The sequence below is a fragment of the Alosa alosa genome, chromosome 9, assembly GCF_017589495.1.
Source record: "Alosa alosa isolate M-15738 ecotype Scorff River chromosome 9, AALO_Geno_1.1, whole genome shotgun sequence".
Lineage (NCBI taxonomy): Eukaryota > Metazoa > Chordata > Actinopteri > Clupeiformes > Clupeidae > Alosa > Alosa alosa.
The window spans coordinates 18,325,290-18,346,752 of NC_063197.1; the positions used below are offsets into that span (position 1 = coordinate 18,325,290).

At 41.3% G+C, this 21,463-nt stretch overlaps 1 protein-coding gene across 2 annotated transcripts; it reads right to left on the bottom strand.

Annotated features, from left to right (window-relative positions):
- Positions 1–248: 248 nt before the first annotated feature.
- On the bottom strand, positions 249–20,647 carry si:ch211-129c21.1 (uncharacterized protein LOC563087 homolog). 2 transcript variants are annotated; one of them, XM_048253482.1, is made up of 15 exons: positions 20,495–20,647; positions 14,306–14,702; positions 14,041–14,186; positions 13,550–13,612; positions 13,147–13,245; positions 12,953–13,052; positions 11,104–11,214; positions 10,293–10,444; positions 9,720–9,892; positions 9,292–9,448; positions 8,427–8,649; positions 7,988–8,103; positions 6,641–6,810; positions 6,364–6,416; positions 249–1,245 (listed from the first exon to the last, which is right to left on the bottom strand). In XM_048253482.1, the coding sequence occupies exons 2-15, from the start codon at positions 14,412–14,414 to the stop codon at positions 533–535; spliced, it is 2,385 nt and encodes a 794-aa protein (XP_048109439.1). In that variant the 5' UTR covers positions 14,415–14,702; positions 20,495–20,647; the 3' UTR covers positions 249–532. The 2 variants fall into 2 exon arrangements, with proteins under 2 accessions (XP_048109439.1, XP_048109440.1); XM_048253483.1 differs by lacking the exon at positions 20,495–20,647 and adding an exon at positions 14,835–14,938.
- Between the last annotated feature and the right edge of the window lie 816 nt (positions 20,648–21,463).

Genomic DNA, 21,463 nt, shown 5'->3' on the forward strand with positions numbered 1-21,463 from the left:
GATTCATGGTCTTTGATGTGTGTTGCAAGATACTAAAATACCAGCTGCTAGTAGTTGCAGGATTCTTTTTTACGTGCGCACATGAAACTCATTTTTTTTAATATCATGTCCCCTTAGGGACTCCATATATACTAATGTATACGTTGATATGGCAATTTATTTTTGGTTAATTTGACTGTAGTAGAATTTCCAGAAAGATGTGTGTATGTCTCGGCCCTTTATACAAAGTGCAAGTTTGGCAATGAGAGTACTGGGCCCAGGGTTTAATTTCAGCAGCTGAAATACAACATTATACATATGCTACAGAGCCTACATTTTGAGGCTCAACAAAAAATATTATACAAAAAAAAAATAAAAAAATGTCCTGCTAATGGTACAAAATGTAATTACACATGTACATACAGATCCATCTCACTTACCTTGATTTATTAAATAAGTGAACTGAAATGGTTTGTGTAGCATGACTCAAATTTCCCTGGGATTTTATAAAACTAAGTGTAGTTGTACATCTCTGGATTGTCTGAATTCAGCATCAAATCTCTGATTCCCCTTCAATCCTGGATATTGCTATAACAGGGCCGTTACTGGTGCCTTTCCCACTGAAAGTCACAGTAGTGGAATTGTTGAAGTTCTGATCAGTTCTAGGATCGTCCGTCTTGCCTTGGGAGGCCGGCTGGTAGGCAGCACCGTTGCTGGTGGTACCACCTGCCGATTGATGTCGTATTAGCCGCTTTCTGTAGTACATGACCGCCCCGACCACAGCCACCAGTATCAAGGTGAGCACCACCACCGCCACCTGCAGTCCTGTAATCTGGCCAACTTTTGCATTGGGTTGGGGCCGATCTGGAGTTACTTCGCCTTTGCCGACTGACGGGGTGTTTTTGGGTGCCGTGATCTGGCTGACAGTGGGTTCAGTAACGCTTGGTTCCGGCTCAGGATCGCCCAGATTCTCCTCGCCAGGCTGAGAAGTCACTGTCTGAGGGGGCAGCAGTTTATAGGCGGCCATTACCTGAGGGTACTCGTGCACGCCCACATGCTCGGTGGCTTGGCAAGTGTACTCCCCCATGTCGCTGGCGGAGACACTGAAGATGAGAAGGCCCTGGCTGTAGAGGTAGTGCTTCGCAGACGTCTGAAGTAGCTGCCCGTTGAAGTGCCAGTTCACTTGGGCTAGGTTTAAGTCCACCTGGCAGTCCAGTTGGATGTTGTTCCCGGGGGACACATGTACAGCTCTGGCCCTCATAGGGGCTACAGACAGAAATACATAAAAGGACAATTTCAGTACATAAGTTTTATTCGAACATTTGACCACACGCAAAAGCTAAAAATGTGATTTAAAAAAAAAAAGTTCATAGTGAAGACCTGCCTAATATATAGTGATTTAAATGATGATTCAATCCATGAAATTAAGGTGCAATTAAGCAATAATCCCCGAGAGGCCGTAGGTTTTCTAAAACTGTTACTATAAATTCCTGGTGGAGTTTTATAAAGTAAAGGCACCGCAAAAAGAAATGTAACGATTTTTTCATTAGAGGGAGAGCAGCTTCACATAAGCGAACTTCTGACGGCAAATTTGAGGAAAAGTTGGTAAACCACCATTCTTACCTAATTTGAGGGTGCCGATTCTGAATATTTTGTTTACCAAGCTCAATTCTGAGTTCTAAGCCGCATAATCAGCATTTTAACATAAAATAGCGATTCTTTTTACTTATTTTTCCCTAAATTGGGTTGATTTCAAAAGTAAATCACTAAAACCAAATAAAAGTGTTCTCTAAATACATGTTTGAGCATTAGCCATACTATAATTTATTAACGTATTTAATGGGAACAGGATTACAGTTAACATGTAATAAACTCGGAAATTCTATTCAAAACACAACCATATTTTTATTGCTAACATAGTGAGTCACTCGTGGTGTTTAATGCATTTCATCACAATAACAAATTGCACAGATAACCTTCAACTCAGAATATATCCTACTTAGATAGCGGGAATAAGCCTAATGCAGAACTGCATCTATTAAGATAGTCTTGGTAGTGTATAGGTCTAATTGAGTGCCTCACATAAGACGTTCGTGAGTAACACAGTTAAAAGGCTGCTGATGTGTGGATGCAATTCATAACGTTTTCTACATAGTTAAAATAATAAAGGTTGTACTTTTCCTTGGGACAAGCACTTTTGAATTTTGGAAAACACTTTTCCATTTACGTCGGGATTTTGTAAACATTCAGTGTCAGTCAATAAAATGAGCCCTTCGACAAGCAGCTGTAAGTAGGCTACGCATGCTAAATTCGACATCCAAACAGTATTCTAACGTTAGCTTTGAGATACTGCTTGATTGCATAACTTAACTTAGTTTAGTCTCTTCAATGTAGCCTACTATGTTGTGATAAGACCTTAGCAGAGTTCACTTCAATGCAGCAGTTTTGAACAAATTTGCGCAGCATGGTCACGATGCTAAGCGGATTTAATAGCAATTTAGCCAGATGTCTTCTATGCAATGCTTTTATGTGGCAACAACAATCCTTCAACAATAGTGAATATTTTGTTAAATGCACATGCAGAGGAGCGGCAGCAGGCTACGAGAGAGAGCGGGGCGGGGTAAGGAAAGGCTGCGTGCGTAAATAGCGCAGCTCAATGGCAATGCAAGGATTTGATCTTATATTTAATTTAATTTAAAATAAATTAAATTAAACATAATGGCGCACCGCCACAGATTAGTCAATGTATGGGAAACACTGTCACTTGTTGGTGGTAGACCCTCCGATCCTCGACATCTAGAAGTGGCTCTGGCATAGTGTTGTCACGATACCAAAATTATGACTTCGATACAATACCTGCCATAAATATCTTGATACTCGATACTGAAACGATATCCAAATTCTAAAATATCTGTAAAAGAAAGGACGCAGGCCTCCTCCAAGTGTATTGAGTCATTTGTGTTGAATTTGGTGCACTTTTGGTCAATTCTGGGTTTTAAACTTCCTACATAATTATTATGACCGCCGCTAGCGAAGCGGTCATATAAAGACTGCCTACACCCCCCCCCCTCCCCGTCCCCCCGTCATCTACTTCCTGAATTTTTGGTCAACGATACCCAGGACACCGAAACACCGGTGCACCGTTTCGTCCCCGGGGACCACTCCCCCCGTGCTGGGCCCCCCGAACCGCAAAAAAACAGTTTTTCCTAAATAACTTCCTGAACCGTGGCACTGAGGATGAAGAATCTTTTATGGTATGTTGGTCTCAAGGGCCCACATCAACCTGGCCCATAATCACACCATAATCACATTTGTGATTTGCACCCCCCCGGTAAAAAATGAAAATGCAATATTATTCTGCTTTAATCGCCCCAATCTTCAGTTAAGATGTTCAGAACTGCACCAAATTTTATGTGTATGATTGACCAGGCATTCTCTGGGGGTATGCCAAGTTTCGTAGAATTTCATCCATGGAGGGGGGGGGGGGTCTAAAAAAAATTAGGTTATGTGTACATTTAGTGACTGTACACTCATTGGCCTGTAGATGGCGGTGCACACATATACACATGCACACACACACAGGCACCCACATACTATCGGTATTAGAACGGCCAGATACATAATTACAAATTCAGTAGGATTAAAAGAAAGCCAAAAATAAATTTATCATCATGGCTGCATTTCCAGTATTGGCGATAAGTAGTCGTTTGTCCACTAGATGGCGCATCGGAGTGGGTTGGAAAAACAATGGACGCTTCTTACAAGGACTGTAGTTTACCGCAGAGAACATCTAATAAGGATAGGACGATGTTCACATGAAATGTAATTCCCATTTCTTCTTGAAGCCGAAATAAATCTGAGGATGTTTATCGGACATGCTTGGTTTTTACTGCAGGTACGTTAATCTTATAATATCAATAAGGACCTAGGTAATGTTACCGTTAGCGTTGGTTGAGTGATGGAGGCCAATTTGATTGATTGCATTTGTAGAAAACTATAAATGCGGTTATACCAAGCAAATTGATAGCAGCACTGTAATTGTATCTTTCGACTGTCATTTGTTGCACGTGCTACAAAAATCATTCTGTGCAATGGAAGATTTACCAACGCTAACCGGGTCTGATACAGTTTTGCCTATACATGCGTGAGACTGAGACGCCTGTTTATTTTGTTTTAAGTGCGTGCAGGGTGTGAGGGGAATCGATGTGCTTTGATTCCAGCTTGGTAGTTGTAGTCTGTGAAATTAAAAAGCACGTGTGTGTGTGAAGTTTCCAAACAGACACCTTCATTTCCAATTCCAAAATTAATTCAGTGGAAACGCATGGATTCCAGTTGCTGCTACTGGAAGAAGCTGAAATCCATGCATTTCCACTGAATTATTTTTTGAATCTGATCCCTTTATCATACCTGTTCATTCTTACTGCGTCGCCGAATTTATCGCGACTAAATTCAAGATGGCTGCAAACGCTAAACTTCGTGGAAGATACTGTCTGCATAAATCGCCTTGTAAGTAAACTACCAGTGCTTTTTCAAAGTTCTCAATGTCTCGCTTTTAAATGTCAGGGCCCTCGAAGTCTACCAATGAAGTGTGGAGATACATTGAGCCTCGTAAATGGTGTAAAACAGTGATTTATTTGCATGGCTAGCCCGATGCGAAGCACCACCATTGAAAAAAAGCTGTTGGTAGCATCGGCTAACTAGCCCAGATTTTGGAGTGCAGGGGACAAGCCGAGATGGGCTATCAGACATACGTTCACACTCGGTATCATGTTTCAACACACTTTAGGTCAATATCACACCGGAATTCTCCTTTAAGCTACTGTGTAGTGGGTCCCATTTAGAAGTGGCTACTTAATTCACGCTTTCCTTGACTCATGGAGCTGCGTGAATTTTATTACAACTTTGCCACGATATGGCAATTTAAGTCCGCTTGATACTGTAAGGTGTACGCCATTGGTTTCCAAAGGAGATTTTATTTGTGTCGCCAGCATAGCCTATTGACAATTTATGTTGTAAATAGGCCTAACTGTAGCTTAGGGAAGCTAACAGCTTTCTATTAGGATCTAGTTTGTTAGTTACAGTTTTGTCATAACTCCCTGATGCATTTTTGCATTTAAAATAGCCAGAGCGTGGATATCTCAATTGGAAAATTAAAAAATATCGGGTGCCTATGGACTAGGCTGGGTGAACCCAGCCTGATCTGCCCGCTATTTATTTTTTGATTTCTTAAAAGATTGAGCTTGGTCTGGTGAAAGCCAGACTCGCCATGGACCTCAGTTACACAATGCAAGGGAACATGAATCAGCCTATATTTGCACGAACAATAACGGACGACAGCTCTTCAACTTTGGCCCGTTAAAATGTGTATGAACAGTCTAGCGACGCATTTCATCAAGGCCCATTTGGACATGTCAGTTATTTGCACTACTGGTTAGATGTAAAACAGCATTTTGTTTCAGACTACTGTTACTTAATTTGTGCATTGACAATAAAGTATCACATGAACTAAAGATGACTAAAATCTTATGTAGAAGAAGAAACATTCACAAAAAAATCCATCCATCCAAAAATGACCTTTGTTTTTGATAGCTGTTGAAAACGGCATGGCACTGACAGATGTTTTTGTTTATAAACAAACAAATAAATAAATAAATAAATAAATAAAAATAAATAAATAAATAAACAAACAAACAAACAAACATTATGCTGATACCTTTTGCTTTTCCCAAATACAATGTAGCCTACAGGTGTACGTGACCTTTCATCAATCCAGTTGCAATGGATGAACTGTCCTACTTGTGATTGTTTGGAGATTTTAAAGGTTTTATAACAATGCTACATCTTCTTTGGCTATTCTACAATCTATTCACCTTTTCAGCACCAGTAGGCTACTTTCTGTGCAGCCTTGGCATTCAATGAGTTAGGGGGTGGGTCTTCAAGAGTTTTTGAAAATGGAGAGGGATGACCCTGCCCTTGTAGGAACTGGCAGTGTGTTCCACCAACGAGGAACAACAGATGAGAAAAGTTTGGATTGGCCGGAGCGCAATATCTGTGTGCATTCCTACATTAGGTCTATTTCTTTGATAGTCAACATCATTTGCTACCACATAACAAATACCAAATAACAATACAAAAGTTTCTTACAAACTTTCCTGCATACTTCTTAAATGTGCTGCAGTCAGATGGGTGTCCTAAAGACATAACTATATCTTGAGCATCTATTACCAGTGTTGAATGAGCAGTTTTTGCAGTGATCACTACTGGACATTCCACATTAATCAGTTCATAGCTGAGGATTTGCCTGCTTTTCAGTCAATCACAATCAAGGACCGGAACTATCAGTTTTAGAATATCAGCCATTCATTCATCAGAAATTGAACCTACCTGACTTTGGACAAGAGGACGCATCTCCCTCTTTCAGGCTCTGAATCAAATTCCTGGAAAATGAAGAGAAGCAGGTCAATTTCTGCAGCATTTCTGTTACTAGACAGTGAACTCACTAAAGCTAGTCAATTCAGACGTGAATTCATGTGACCAAAGAGGGGACCTTGCATGGGATTAAACATAGTAGCACATATGTAATGAGTTCCGGTGTACTCTGGGAATGGGAACAGAAGAAAGAACTGTCTGTTCATGTGGGCATAGAGAGAGGGCAGGATACCTGTCGTCTGTGTCTGGTGAGCGGAGCAGGGTGGAGCAGAGGGAAGTTGTGAGGCTCCAGGCGCAGTAGGGGTCTCTGGCCAGCACGCAGTCCAGACAGGAGATGTAGCGGCCGCAATCACTCAGGGGCATCTGCACAGCACCGGACTCCGTGCCCGCATACAGCTGGCCCTGACCACAACAAACATGCACGTGGGCATTCATCACATGACACAGAGGAAAAATATTGATGACGAATTACTGACATTGTATTTCTGAAGTATTACAGACTGCACAAAAACAGGACCTATAATGAGACATCAAACGTCTATTTGTAGTGTAGCCTAATTTACAATACGTATCAAATTAAAACTTAAACATTGACAAGGCTTTTTGACTGGTATGTTTTGGACTGATGATCAAGAAAAGGTAATCTTTCCCATGAGGCTTGCATTTGCGCACCAAAATTCCTCTGAAATAATATGAAAAACACTATGTTCGATTCTAAAGATTTTATTTAGATAAATCTCTTCTTGTGTCATGCTCCTAAACTGAGCTAAACTGCATTGAAATAAAAACTTGACTTTCGAGAGACAGAGAGACAGATAGATAGATACTTTATTGATCCCCAGGGGAAATTCAAGAATACTTATTGTATTACAGATGAATGAGAGAACAATTGTATACCTACTCAAACTAAATTTCACCTGAGTTGACTTGGAGCCTATGAACTAGGAACCAGAAGCCCCTAACCATGGCACTGTGAGCTTTAGTTAGAAAATTAGCAGTAGTTTACCCTGACACACACACACTCACACAGTTTGGTCACAAAGGCTTTAGCAGCTTATAGATTTTGCATTGAGAGTAACTCCACCAACCACGACTTCCCTAAAGAAATAATTAGGAGATTATACCCAAATCTTACCACCAGGTCAGGGCTGTCTTTGACCTCTGTACTCAAATGCAACACTTAGTTTGCGTTAAAATGCAGTTGCGTTAAAATGAGGCACTAAAAGTGCCATAGAGAGTGGCTATAAATGTAAAATGTAAAGCATAAATGTAAATGTACTGCCTTCTGGTCACAGACAAAACAGAGGCTACAGTGAAACTGGAGAGATATCCAGAGGGGCAGGGAAGTGGCACGGGCATGTGTGTAAGATCCATCATGCGTAAAGAGTGCCACCAGAACCTTTTCATGGGCAGGACTTGTAGTTTTTGAAGCATGTAAATTTGTTTATGTATGTGCAGTGTGCACGTGTGATGACTGCTGCTGCGGTACTCCTGTGAAAAGTTGTGCTTATTGAAGGCACCTTGTAATATGGTTGTGTTTGTGGATTTTCTGTTTGATGGGTTGCATCCCGTCTCTTACCGTACTCAACGACAGACGGAGGACCCTAATGGCTTTTGACGTCTCAAACAGCTGCACCTCCTCAATGATATGCATCTCCCCGTCGTAGTTCACAGCTTTCTGAACAAAGCCATTCTCTGGGGGGAGGAGAGAGGGAAGGCTCTTAACGACAAGCTCGCCAATCATCAGACAAGTGAAGAGTCTTTTTAAAAGAAGTGGGATTTCTTCAACCTTCTTATTCTGACTGGCAACTTTAACTAAAAATATAAATACTACTAGGCAGGGCAGCATCAATGAGGCTTAACTAGGGATCTTTCCAAGACACAAACACACTTCAAATACTCCTCGTCACCATGCTTGAGTGACATAATTACAATGTTCCGGAATGCTGATTTGTTAATGCTGCTTGAGCATACACTGAGCCTGATGCTCAAACGGAGACTCAGTCAGAGAAACATACCAGTGCCGATAAACATCACAGGGTGCGTTTGGCCGTCCAGTGCGACCACGTTGTCTACCACGATGCGGGTGAAAGCTGCCCCTCTCTTTAGCAGCAGAGGGGTCCCGGTCAGGGGCCGCACAGCGTCGTCCATCAGCGGCCGGTCCCGGATGAACTGCAGCGTCTTGTCCGGCAGGTCCAGTGAGCGGGTCATGCCCTGGCTTCTGGCTGCATCATTTATGCACTGAGGGGAAAGGGTAATGCATGATTACAATGAAGGAGGGACATTTAGGGAAGGAAGTGAGAGTCTTTGAAAATGCAGATGCTTGACAAAGCTTCACAACATCACACTAATGAATCTGTTCAACAGATGGAGCTACTGTACTGCATAGAGAGACAATCAATGTTGTGACTTGCAATAATGCTTCTGAGGAATTCAATCTCCTCGTCGATTTTTTGTGGTATAGGTGACAGACAATAGCCTTGACTGCTAGTGCATGGGTGGTATAGAGAGAACAAGAAGAACTGGCTTGGTGGTAATGAGTATAATAAAACACTTCACTTCACTGTGGTTTAGAAGTTCGAATGTCTGAAGTTTAATGTTTAGAAGGATAAAGTAGTTGTCTGAAGCATTCTCAAACATGATAAAGATGATGACAAGGAACAAAGAGATGAAGGTGAGATTTCATATTCTGGTGGGTGGGGAAGTTGGACAGGGGGGTGGGATTTTGCTTAGGGCACTAAAACATGAAGAAACTAAAGGAGGTCGGCGGGGATTTCGCCAAGGATTTTACCGGCAAAATGCTCACGAGCAAGATTACAACTGTGAAGTAACACAGGCTGACAGCCTTCTTAAGAGGCCAAGGGGGAATTACAGGGCACTCACCGCGCCTGGCCGGGGGGAGGGCACGTCCCCGCTGAACATCACCCACTTAATGTGGGACGTCTCGACAGACACCGGGGTCTTGTATTTGCCCGTGGAGAACACCTTTTTGATGGCCGAGATGCTGTACGCGCACACAGCAGACAGGTCAGATGATTCGCTGCATCAAAGAAACACAAAACCCAGACTCGCAACATTACTGTAGTAATTACAAGGCACGCTGTGTGCATGATCTAAGCTACTCTTTGTGGCTGCAAAGCTGCAAAGCTGCAAAGCTACAACCCCCCCGGTAACAAAGAGCGACAAAATACAGCTCTACCAGTGTGCCGCAAAAGTGACAAACAACAACAACACAGACATCTCCAAATTGCTCTGAGGCCTCTTATTTTCACAGTGGCGTGTGTGGAGGTCGGAATGCTGGTGACACTCACGACTGGGGGGTGAAGACTGCGTAAAAGACGCCAGACTCCCAGTTTTCTCCGCTGAGCAGGAAGACGTCCTGGACGATGTAGGGCAGGCTGGGTTCAGGCACAGAGCAGTCCAGACGCGCCTTCAGGAAGGACGTCCACTTCCTTTGCAGCGTTCGCTGGCCGCCCATGTCCTCCTGCAGACCGAGTACAAACACAGATAGTCCAGCTTTACTGATTATATTCAGACTGATGTCTGGTGAACCCAGATAAAGTTGTTAGCAAAGAATTCAATAGTAAGAATTCAATGTAACAAATTTCATTTTAATTTCACTGCTGGTTACAACCCCTTTGGAAATTGGAAGTGAATGAAATGTCCCCAGAACCATTCTCAATCTCAATTCATATTCGAAAAGCGGCCTGGTCTGGTGTTAGCCAGGCTAAGACTGTCGCCCACTGCTACGTACATTTCCAACATGTGGCATGACAAAATACAATCACACTTGAAACTTTGTACAAATCTATGTATATTACACAAGAGAGATATATAAAAACACAACAAACACAACATCAAAAGATGTGCTCCAGTGAGCTTACCTTGCAGACTCGGGCCACTCGAGACACCATGAGCTTGTTGTAGAAGTCGTACTCCACGGCGTTCTCGCTAAAGAACAGGTAGACCTTATCGTCATCCCCATCTGTGCTGTCTTCACTCTCAGGGATCAGGTCCATGTACACAAAGTTGGGTTCTGGAGGGGAAATGGGGGGTGTATTCACTGCATGCTACTGAAAAGGGCTCCAGGTAACAGGAGCTGTTAGCATACCTGAGATACCCCTGTGTTCTTTTCCAGGGACACATACATTAGATGGCATTCTTTGGACCACGGTACACTGCATGACATACATCATGGGCAAGTATATTCATGTAGACTAGTGCAACAGAGCTGGCCTGTTTGTGGAAGCCACACTGCAGAACATTTCTGAGGCTACCGACCACAGTGTTAATTTATTGCAGGGGAGAGACATGCCAGGCATTCCACCCTCAGTAGGAGACTGTTTACTCCATAGGGTTTAGAGCTCAATAGTTAAATTGGTGACTAATTAAAGCTACCGTGTGGGAAGCTGAATAATTCCTACCTCTTCCTGGTCAAATACTTTCAGTGTAGCTATGCCATGACAAACATTGCAACAAAAAGGCTGCATACTTTGCCTGCTGTTGGTGTACCATTCTAAACTACATAAAAAGTGAGATAAGTTCACTGCAATATAATGTTGTAAATATAGGCTCTATAATAGTGTTTTAAAATAAAAAGACAAAACAGAATATGCAAGTGTTTTAAACATTGAATAGACTTGTGTTGTGTATTCATGGACGGCCGAAGTAATGAAAGTAAAAAAAGAGGCTCACCGTTGAGCCAGGAGCTTTTGAACTCGGTGCGGAGTGTTGTCTGGGAGCTGCGCAGCACCACTGGCTCAGAGCCCAGGAAGTTGATTGAAGTGGCAGAGTAAAGGTCATTACCTGAAGGACAACATGGCATGATGAAAATAAATAACAGAGAGAGAGAGAGAGACAGACAGATAGAGAGAAAGACAGATACAGAGAGAGACAGACAGAGAGAGACAGAAACACAGAGAGAGCGAGAGAAAGAGACCGAGAGAGAGAGAGAGAAAGAGAGAGAGAGAAAGAGAGAGAGAGAGAAAGAGAGGAGGAAATAAAGAAAGGAGAACATATTTGGACATATGAGCACAACATGAGACAACAAACAATACTTAGTAAATTGATTATCTGTTCTTCAAATACGAGTTTAAGTACATTTTGCAGTTTTGTAAACAAATGTATTTTTGTTTTAGGGCTGGGATAAACGATTATTTTTAACAATTAATCTAGCGATTATTTTTTCGATGCATCGATTAATCTAACGATTCATTTTTTCTTCTTCTTTTTTTTCAGTCCGATTCGATTTGATTCTCTCCCCATTAATTCACTAATAGCAACTTATACATGTTTATTTACACATCTGAATGAAAAAAACATGAATTCTTTAACATTGCAATAGGTTTATTGCTCTTAAGATTCCAAAATAAAAGACTATACTAGTGCAAAGATGCAAAGTTCAGTAGGCTAGTGTATGTCTAATATGTCTAACGTCATTTTAAGACGTTCGAGTGGGAATCCTTGCAATTAACATTAACACAGTTAAAAGGCTGCTGATGTGTGGATGCAATTCATAACGTAGTTAGTTCAAATAACGGTTCGTACTTCTCCTTTGGACAAGCACTTTTGAGTCTTGGAAAACACTTTTCCATTTACATCGGGATTTTGCAAACATTCAGAGTCAATAAAATGAGCCCTGCATGAGTAACGAATAAGCAGCTGCAAGTAAGCATGCTAAACTTGACACCCAAACAGTATTCTAACGTTAGCTTTGAGCTTGATTGCATACTGTAACTTAACTTAGTACATTGAGGAGACTAAACTATGTTGTGATAAGACCTTAGCAGAGTTTACTTTAACTTTAATGCAGCAGTTTTAATGCTGCAAATTTGCGCAGCATGGTCACGATGCTAAGCGGATTTAATAGCAATGTAGACCACTGTGTTCTATACAGTGCTTCTATGTGGCAACAACAATCCTTCAACAACCGTGAATATTTTGTTAAATGCACATGCAGAGGAGGAGCAGCGGGCTCGTTACAAGAGAGAGAGGGCGGGGCGAGGAAAGGCTGTGAGTATGAGTAAAAAGTGCAGCTCAATGAAATTATTTTATCTTCTCTTTAATTTAAATAGTAGGCCTACAATATAGAACATCAATGTGTGGTGGCCGGTTTTGATTTTGTGGTGCCCAGCCACAGATTAGTCAACGTATGGAAAACACTGAAGGTGTAAAATTAAAAATATTTAGCAGCACACGTTATGCTTGACGAATCGACGCCATATTTTTTTTGCGTCAACGTATTTTTTTTTAAGCGCCGACGCCATCGACATGTGAGACGCCATGTCCCAGCCCTATTTTGTTTGAATTTTAACCCTTGAGCTTTGCACACTATCTGCATTTCTGTGTACATATGACTGAGCCACACTTTCCAGATTTCGAGAGAGCAGTGATTTGTAATTCCATACTTTTTTTTTTTTTTTTTTTACTTTTCACACCTGTGCAATAAACCCAGATCAACAATACAGATCTCTTCTTCACCTCCTTGCAATGGGCGTTTCAGCACTATGTGCCAAAAAGGCAGAGAACATGAGGAAGCACGTACCGACCATAAGGGAGGAGTATCTCTGGAAGGGATCGAAAGGACACTTCCCTTTCCCCTCTTCAGGCATGTCCCTTAGTTTCAGCTGTCCATCAGCAAATGTCTGTCAACACAAACACACACAGTGTAAAAGAAGTACCAGTTCAGTCTTAATACAACCCTGATGTTGAGATCAGCCAAAACCTGTTCTTTCTTACCAGGTAGTCACAAGTGGGGCTGAAGGCATTGGTCCCACACACATACATACTGGTGGTGTTGATTTTATGAAGAGTCCGGATATAGTTTCGACACTCAATCTGTAAAAGGATGCACACGTCAAGCTTGTGTTGAAATACTGACTCCAGTTGATCTACTCAAATCTGTGGGCTGCAGAGTGAAATTTGGCTGGAGTTGGTTGATTTCGGCACAGTTAATTGACCTGAACTCCAAATAAGCACACCTGGAACAACCAACATGCCCTTGCAATTTCTCTGTGCATTGCCAAGTTTAGCGAAGACAAGGACCAAAGACATAAATAATGGCTCGTGCAGATGCATGAAGACATGATTTTTTGGGATTCTTTGTTTGCAGTGATCCAGGGAGAGCAGAAAGTAAACTTACATCAGCATTCTTTCCCTTGTAGGTGCACTCTTTCTGTTTATCCTCTGGAACACCCCAATGTACCTGCAGTAACGAAAAGAATATTCACAGAGGCACAAGGGCAGGCATATTGGGCTACTGCTACATTCCCTCAGCCCCATCACTACCACAATTGGGTGCACCCACAAACAAACAGATTTGTTTAAAGTAAGAGCCCAAGCAAGACTGGCAGGTAGACAATGCACCGCCCGATTAAAAAAAAAAAAAAAAACACAATAAGCAAATCACTATGGATGACATACTGATGTAGTTATATCCCGCCTACTTGACCGACAATCGATCGAATCAAAATTGGACTTAAAAAACAAATCAAATCTGAATTTGAAAGAAGAAATACTACCAATTTCTACAAATGCACTGTTCTGTACTGTCATTTATTCAAAGAACACTGCAAGAAAGCTTCAATGCAAGTCCCTAGTTTGTAAAACATAAGAGTGAAGGGAGAATCATACAGCAGATTTCATCTCAGAGATGTCGCTAATGTTGAGGGCGTAGATGGCTTCCCTGGCCCCAAGCATCAGCAGGCCCAGGTCTTCCCTCAGCAGCATGGTTGTGTAGTTCCACACGCCAGCCTCTTGGAACAACTTGGCATGTGCATCTGAAGAACCAATTCATAAACCCAATCAGCTTTTAATCTCATTTCCATAGCACTTCAGAAGTGAGAATATGAAAACATAGTCAAAAATGCCAAATCAATCTAAAGGGGCCACCCCTTACCCTGGTGGAGGATGCTCTTCCGAGGCACAAGGGTGTCAGTGGTGGGCTGACCATGTGCAATGGTGAGAAGAGGTGCACACAGTAAAGCCAGCAGAGGAAGAAAAGGCATGGCTCTCAGCCCCACATTTAGTCCTGTGCGCGATCAGCTTCAGCACAGAGGGAAGACAACTTGCACGTCCAACGATCCACACGACTCCCACACAGTCTAGTTCTGATGGTTTAGTCTTGTTAGCATCCACAGCTAGGTTGGGATAAGGCTCCAGTGTGAATTGGTACGGCTGATTGGCTCGTGAGTGCAGCGCTGAACCATTGCGGCGATGGTGCAGAGACCTCCCAGCAATAAGGTTAATGAAGGTTTTCTATCCAGAAGAGCTCATGTGAGGGCTGTCATTTGGACCTAAAGAAAGACAAAAATGGATGAGACTCTGAAATTGAACACTGGTATCAAAGCTAACAAATGGAAACTGTGGCATTTACACATGCGGTATGAGGTACTCTTCACTGTCAACACCGTTCAGCCAAGACCAACCTGAGACAAAAGCTGTGGTTTTTGTTAGAGGACAGAATAACGACATCTTCCATTTGGTTCTTTGGAAGGCAATGGAATGGGGATTACTGCACACACACATACACTACCACAAACAATAATCTACTTTAGAAGTAGCCTATTTACATATAGGATATAGGCCAACTTTCTCACAAATATTCCAACCTATGGGGAAAAAAAACAGAAAAAAAAAAAAAACACCAAGAGAAAGAAAAGAAACCACAAAGTGGAATGTTTGGAGTCTTAGATTCTGTGTTTGAGACAGAGGTGAGCATAAGTCCTTGTTAACAGATGACTTTTCACCTGCACGTGGAGCAGTTCCAATGCTCAACTCCAACTCCTCAGACCCCCCCCCCCACCTCAGGTTCAGACTCGCGCCAAAGACAAGCTCCAACCCGTTGCTGTCTGCAACTCTGGAGAAGGATGGGAATGCCGGGCATAGCTTGCACCTGAGGCACAAAGTTACACGCCACTACAACATCCTATTATTTCATGTTTTTACTGCCAATGCTTGGCAAGAACATTGTTCAAAACAAAAGGGAGGAGATGAAGAGAGGAAGGGAGGGAGGGATAGATGGACAGAGGGAGGGACAGAAAGAAGGAAGTAAGACAGGAAGGAAGGCAGGAAAGACAGAATAAAAGGGGACAAAAAGAGTCAAAGAAAAGACAGTCATATTGTGTCAGTCATATCATACTGATAGATATTCTTCAAATGGTAAACATATCTTTAAACATGTGTATTCCCAAACATGACCTCTTGATATGTTCAATCAGTTGGCCTACATTAAATGTATTTATAGGCAAATGGGTAGCAAAAGTAAACAACTTTTAATTGGAATCACAATTTGAACTAATTAGCTAATTGTAAAGGCTGCATGTAATTGTGCTGCTCGCAACTGAACTCAATGGTCTTATCACTATCTATTATTTTTATTCATGCTATCCTCCATGTGGTACAGACAGTGAATCTAACCAAACAGGAGTGCAAATTCTCATCAGTGCTTTTCTTGTGTTTCTCATGCATTAGGCATGCTCACCAAACTTCAAGTGAAATGTGACTTTGACAAAAATGATATCGCAAATCAAATATAGCAATGTCTGTCCAAAGAAAATCACAAGTAGATATTTTCTCCAAATCTTGCAGCCCTAATAGGCACCCACAAGGAACATATACACAATAGGCCCACACAAGGAACATACGTACACAAGTTTCATTTCAATTCCAGCCTTTCATGCTTCTTTACAACACGCGTCATGCCAGTGCTCTGTTGTGTGAAATGACTGGCAGAGCAGATTGCTCTTCAAAACACAAGACCAACATAATACATGGAGTGATGTCATGTCATTCACCCAAAGGGAGGAGGACTAATGCTGTTGTTATGCACAAATGGCCCATGGCATGGAACAAATAAACGGTCAGCTGTCACAATCAACACTGTCTAATAACTCAGGACAGAAATACACAGCTTACCAAGTTACTCACTCAACTCCAATAACTAACTCTCTATCTCTATCACACTCTATCACAGCCGCTTGCACACACATTGAAAAGCAACTTCACTAAAAGTCAGACAAGAAACCTGAGCAGGTCCATGGAAAACGAAAGTACAGCAGCATGCACTGTAAAATACATCATCAGTGATTAGGGTTGGGTATCGTTTGGGTTTTATCCGATACCGGTGCTAAATCGATACTTTTAAAACGGTGCCGGTGCCGAAACGGTGCCTGAACCGGTACTTTGTTTTTAAAATGTTTTAAATTAAAATAGTCTAAAGCATGAATTGCTTTTTTTATTGATAAGACAAATTTGAACATGAAATTGAACTGTTATATTTACTATCAATATCTCATTGCTCCTACAAATAATACATTTAAATGTTAAAACAGCTTGCCACGCATGCACACACAATGGTAAGCTCTGCTTTCAAGTTTACCCAGTGTAGGCGGTTTGCCATAAGGTATGTTAAAACCGCTTGCCATAGAACTGCCAGGTCATGGACAACGGCATTTGCAAGCAAGATAATCTAACAGGGACTCTACTTTCCAGTTAATTCAGTGTGTTCCCAAATGCTTCAAGAAATTTCATGTCTTAACCCATAACACGCAATAGTTTTTAACATGTTAGGCTACATGTCGGTGTTGAAGTGTTTAGATTCCCAGCGCTAGCCTAGTAGGCATTTTAACAGCAACTATGCGCTAAAACCAGTCAGCTGAGTTTAATTAGGCGATAACGTAGGGCTACTGGAGATGGTTTCAGAGCCTCTTTGACAGCTCAATGACATCAGGTATGTAACCTTCATATTTATGTTTTTGCCAGCTAACTTTTAACATGATCTTCATATTCATTGTGATGCTATATGGGCCTCATGCACATGAAAGATTAATATCATGCCATCATGTTGTTTATAACACAATCGTGAAATAAAGTTTTCACCTTACAACTTTGCTGATAACATTTCAAATAAATGCCAGTTAGCACATTAGCAAGGATATTGTGTAACATATAGGCTACTGTTGATGTTGTTTCATAGCCTTTTGCTGTTAGGTCCACTACTAGATTTTGACAGGAGCTCGCAATATCGCTTTAAAAGTAAGCTACCTGGGCTCACGCAAAGCTGTCAAACACTGTCTACTTGTGTGTGGTGCACCCCTCTGGTTTATACATCCAGTGTTTATGTTAGCTAACTGTATCTGAATGTGTTCCTATCAGAGCAAGACGTTAGAGATGGCGCATGACATGCAGTGATGCCTCGTATAAAAAAAAACAAAAAAAAACGCTATTTAAGCACCGAAATGAGGCACCGAAATCCACGTTGTTATTCGATGCAGTTACTACCGTTTGCGTCGGCACCGGTGCCATATTAGAACCGTGTTTCGGTGCCCAACCCTATCAGTGATGTATTAATATCCCTTGTGGGTGAGAAATGGTTGAATGATTACACACCACAATGCATAATTTTAAACAGAGTGCCCTCATTCAATCGTACAGAGTCCTGCTCAAGTACCTGTACAGCCAGCAAGACCAGCTTGAAAGTAAAATAGGGAAAGGTCTAACAAATTACTGAACATGAACTTGCAAGAAAAACCACCCTTATTTATCAATGTTGCCATGCATGTCAAAGGAAACACAGCATCGAACCTCCTACAGTTCAGGTCACCTGAATGAAGACTCATTATGTTAATCATTTAGGCCAAGGCTATTACACAAGCTACAATAATCAGAGACTTTAACAATAGCTTGACACAAAGAGTGCCATTTCATAAGCAATATGTATTTTATTTATCACTGTTAAAGAGTACATTAGCAGAGTGGTCAAATATATTTTAGCAACAGGTACCACATCAGTCACTGAGGGGCATAGCAGAATTAAAATGGTATGATGAGAAACCTGGATATTTGGGGAATAGACTGAGGAGCTGAGGTACTAAGACAGGTACTAAGACGCACCTGTTTCATGCTTAGGGCAGATCTTGCACCTAAAACATGGCATTGTTATAGTATGTAAACATGGCCACACAAATGAATATAAGCCATTTTGCTGAGCACAGGAGAGCTGTCAGGTAACCTGGGGGGTATTCCAAGTATAATGTTTACCTAATGTAGGTGACAAACCTGGGTAAGTTAACTCAGAGTAAGTGTAAACCTCCTACAACAAGAACCATATGGCATTGTTTTGTTAGGAGAATGAAGCCATACAGCTTTTCTATTAGGAGGTTTACCCCTTACTCTGAGTTAACCTACCCAGGTTTGTCTCTAAACCACGTACTTGGAATACCCCCCTGAGCTTATGGGAAGTTCGAGAAAAGGTGGCAGTATCATGTAAAAACATGGAAGTGCTATGATTAGGTAATCCGGAATATGTATGGTGCCTGTTTTGTGGTGAAAATGTTCAGCAATGTTAAGCAGGGGTAAAAGATTGTGGTTAAATACATCAATAGGAAAATGTTAAGAAACAATAGAAAGAACAAAAAATACACAGTCCTCACCAATAGTAAGATAACCAAAATGTACACCTGCAAATTTATACAGCCAACAATAATGTGCTATGTCTGTACAAAATAAAAACAAAAAACAAAACAAACACACTCAAACCTGGACTTAAAGGTGGATCAAGTTGCAACACACTGAAAACACAAATTAGTAATCTTGCTACCTCTGATCTCTCCCTGTTCCATCCTGATCGAGGACCCCTACACCTATAGGGCCTACTTTAGACATTATTTTCTAGGCATTAACTTATGACAACAGAATGACCATAAGCCTATCGCAAAAAAGGCAGCCGACAGAAAACTCCACTTCACAGATGCAAACAAAAGAATGGAGCTGGTCTGATTTTTAAAGAATGCTCACTGAAGGACATAGCCTAAAGTAGAACACTGTGAGAGTTTTTCCTGTAAATGATCAACCAATGGATGAAGCAAGAGAACTACACTAAGCTGTTCAACAGTGGGCTTGGGCAGGAAGTTGGTAGCAGGAGGCTGCTCACCTCTGACATCCCTTGTGTCATTATCCACTATTGTTATTAGACTTGGTGGTGGAAACACACCCTACACAGGAAAAGGTTTTGGGTTTGTGTGCTCAGATAGCCATGATGGGCACATGACTTCTGTGAAAATAATGTGTGTGGTAGTGCTAAGCCTGTATGTGGTTGAAATGAGGTAAAATGTGTAGTGTGAGGGTGTGTACTCTCATGGTAAAAGGCAAGTCATAACATGAGTGGCTGAGGGTATAAAGACAAAAGAAAACATGAATAACTTGAGAAACATGTGAAGTACAGGGAGGAGCACTTTCTCTAGTAACGCAACTTATTAGTCATCCGTTATGCACCAATTTCAGTGTGTCTCAATGCATTTAATTAACGTTAATGAACCAGTGTATGCTAGACACCGCTGAAACAGAGGCTACTATTTTTTTCGTCCTCCTATATGAATGGAGAAAATGTACGTTACGTGCGCCAATTTACTAACATTACCTTGACCTAGTTTGCCACCTTCTAACTCAAAGCCAAAATGACTGAATCACAAACAAGTTATTAGCAAGGCTAACTAGGCTAAGGTGTAAGATAACACAGTAATCTTATTAGCAGTAACGTTAGCGTTACCGACCACAAAGATTTATCACTGACCCGACTAGAGTTCTAGCCAAATTGGGGACAGCGAGTTGCTTCTCTTTGGCAGAATGTGCAAGGACAACACTGATACACTAACGTCAACGTTACACAAACTACAGATTTACGTTGTCGTTGTAGTAAACACATTTGAACGAATAACGTAACATAAACCAGCTTCAATTATTAGCCACCATAGCTAAAACGAAAGTTAAGGTAGACGTGTTATATTTTACGACGTTTAAGTAGACTATAATTAAGCAAATCCCAACGTTTCTAATGTTACCAAAAACTAAGGTGAACAATTCGAATCAACATTGATCAATGTTACACATTCCTAGGTTGTTTGTTGCCATTTTTAACTCGTCATCTGAACGTTAACGTTAGCTTGTTTGGCAACTTTAGCTCGTTAAGTATACGTTAACTTACGTTGTCTTTAACCTAGACTAACCAATGGGTTGTCATCCACAGAGCCAAGTTACGTTGTCGGTCGCTATATTTATAGCAACCATGACATTGACTAAATGTACTTACCTTTCTTGACAAAGTGAAGTACTCCGTGAAGTTTAGATAATGTCACCAGTTTGCAACCAACTTCAAGCGACCTTTTAAACGTTTCTCCATACTGACCGATGTTGTTGACTGTAAGTTACGTTACCACACCTGACTGACTGACTGAAGGAGGGAAGGAGGGAGGGCTAAGCGTCTGGAATCACGTGACGAAATCTGCAGGTGTGTAGTTGTTTTCTAACGTAATTTTTCCCATGGATTTGCCCACTTATCTTGAAGCATTCATCTAAGGGAATGGGAGGGAATTTTAAAATAGCTTTGGGGGGGCTTTCGCTCACCTGTGATAGGCGTCCGCTCATGTTGAATCAGAATTCATAGATCTGATTAGAAAGGCGCATGCACAAATAGACGAAATTTTAATACTCCAATACTAATTTTAATAGATTGGACGTAGCCTACCTATTATTAGATGCAGGCTTCCTCTGCCTCTGCTCTCAAAGTGCTGCCCAGGACGTTATCAATTTAAAAGCAGAGTAGCCGCACACTCTGATCATTTCATTTTCCTGTATCATGCCTAGCGTGCCATCTAGCGGTAAATAATAACTACAGCACCACGGTCCAACAAATCAAAAACAGTCTACTGCAACACTACAATTTAAAAGCAGAGTAGCCGCACACTCTGATCATTTGATATATATTTATTAATGACATTTCGGCGCACAGCCTTTATCCAGAGCCTATATACGGCTACGGTAAATAATAATTAGCCTACAGCACCATGGTCCAACAAAACAAAAACAGTTAGTGTAGGCCTACTACTGCCAGAGGAGGTGGGCACAAATACATCAAAAAATATTTTGTTACAAACTACAAATACTGGCTCATAAAATGTAACAAAATAAAATACAAAATACTGATGTGAAAAATTAAAATACAAGTAATTAGTCGTTTGAAAATACAAAAATATCCACACAATAATCATGTTATACCAAC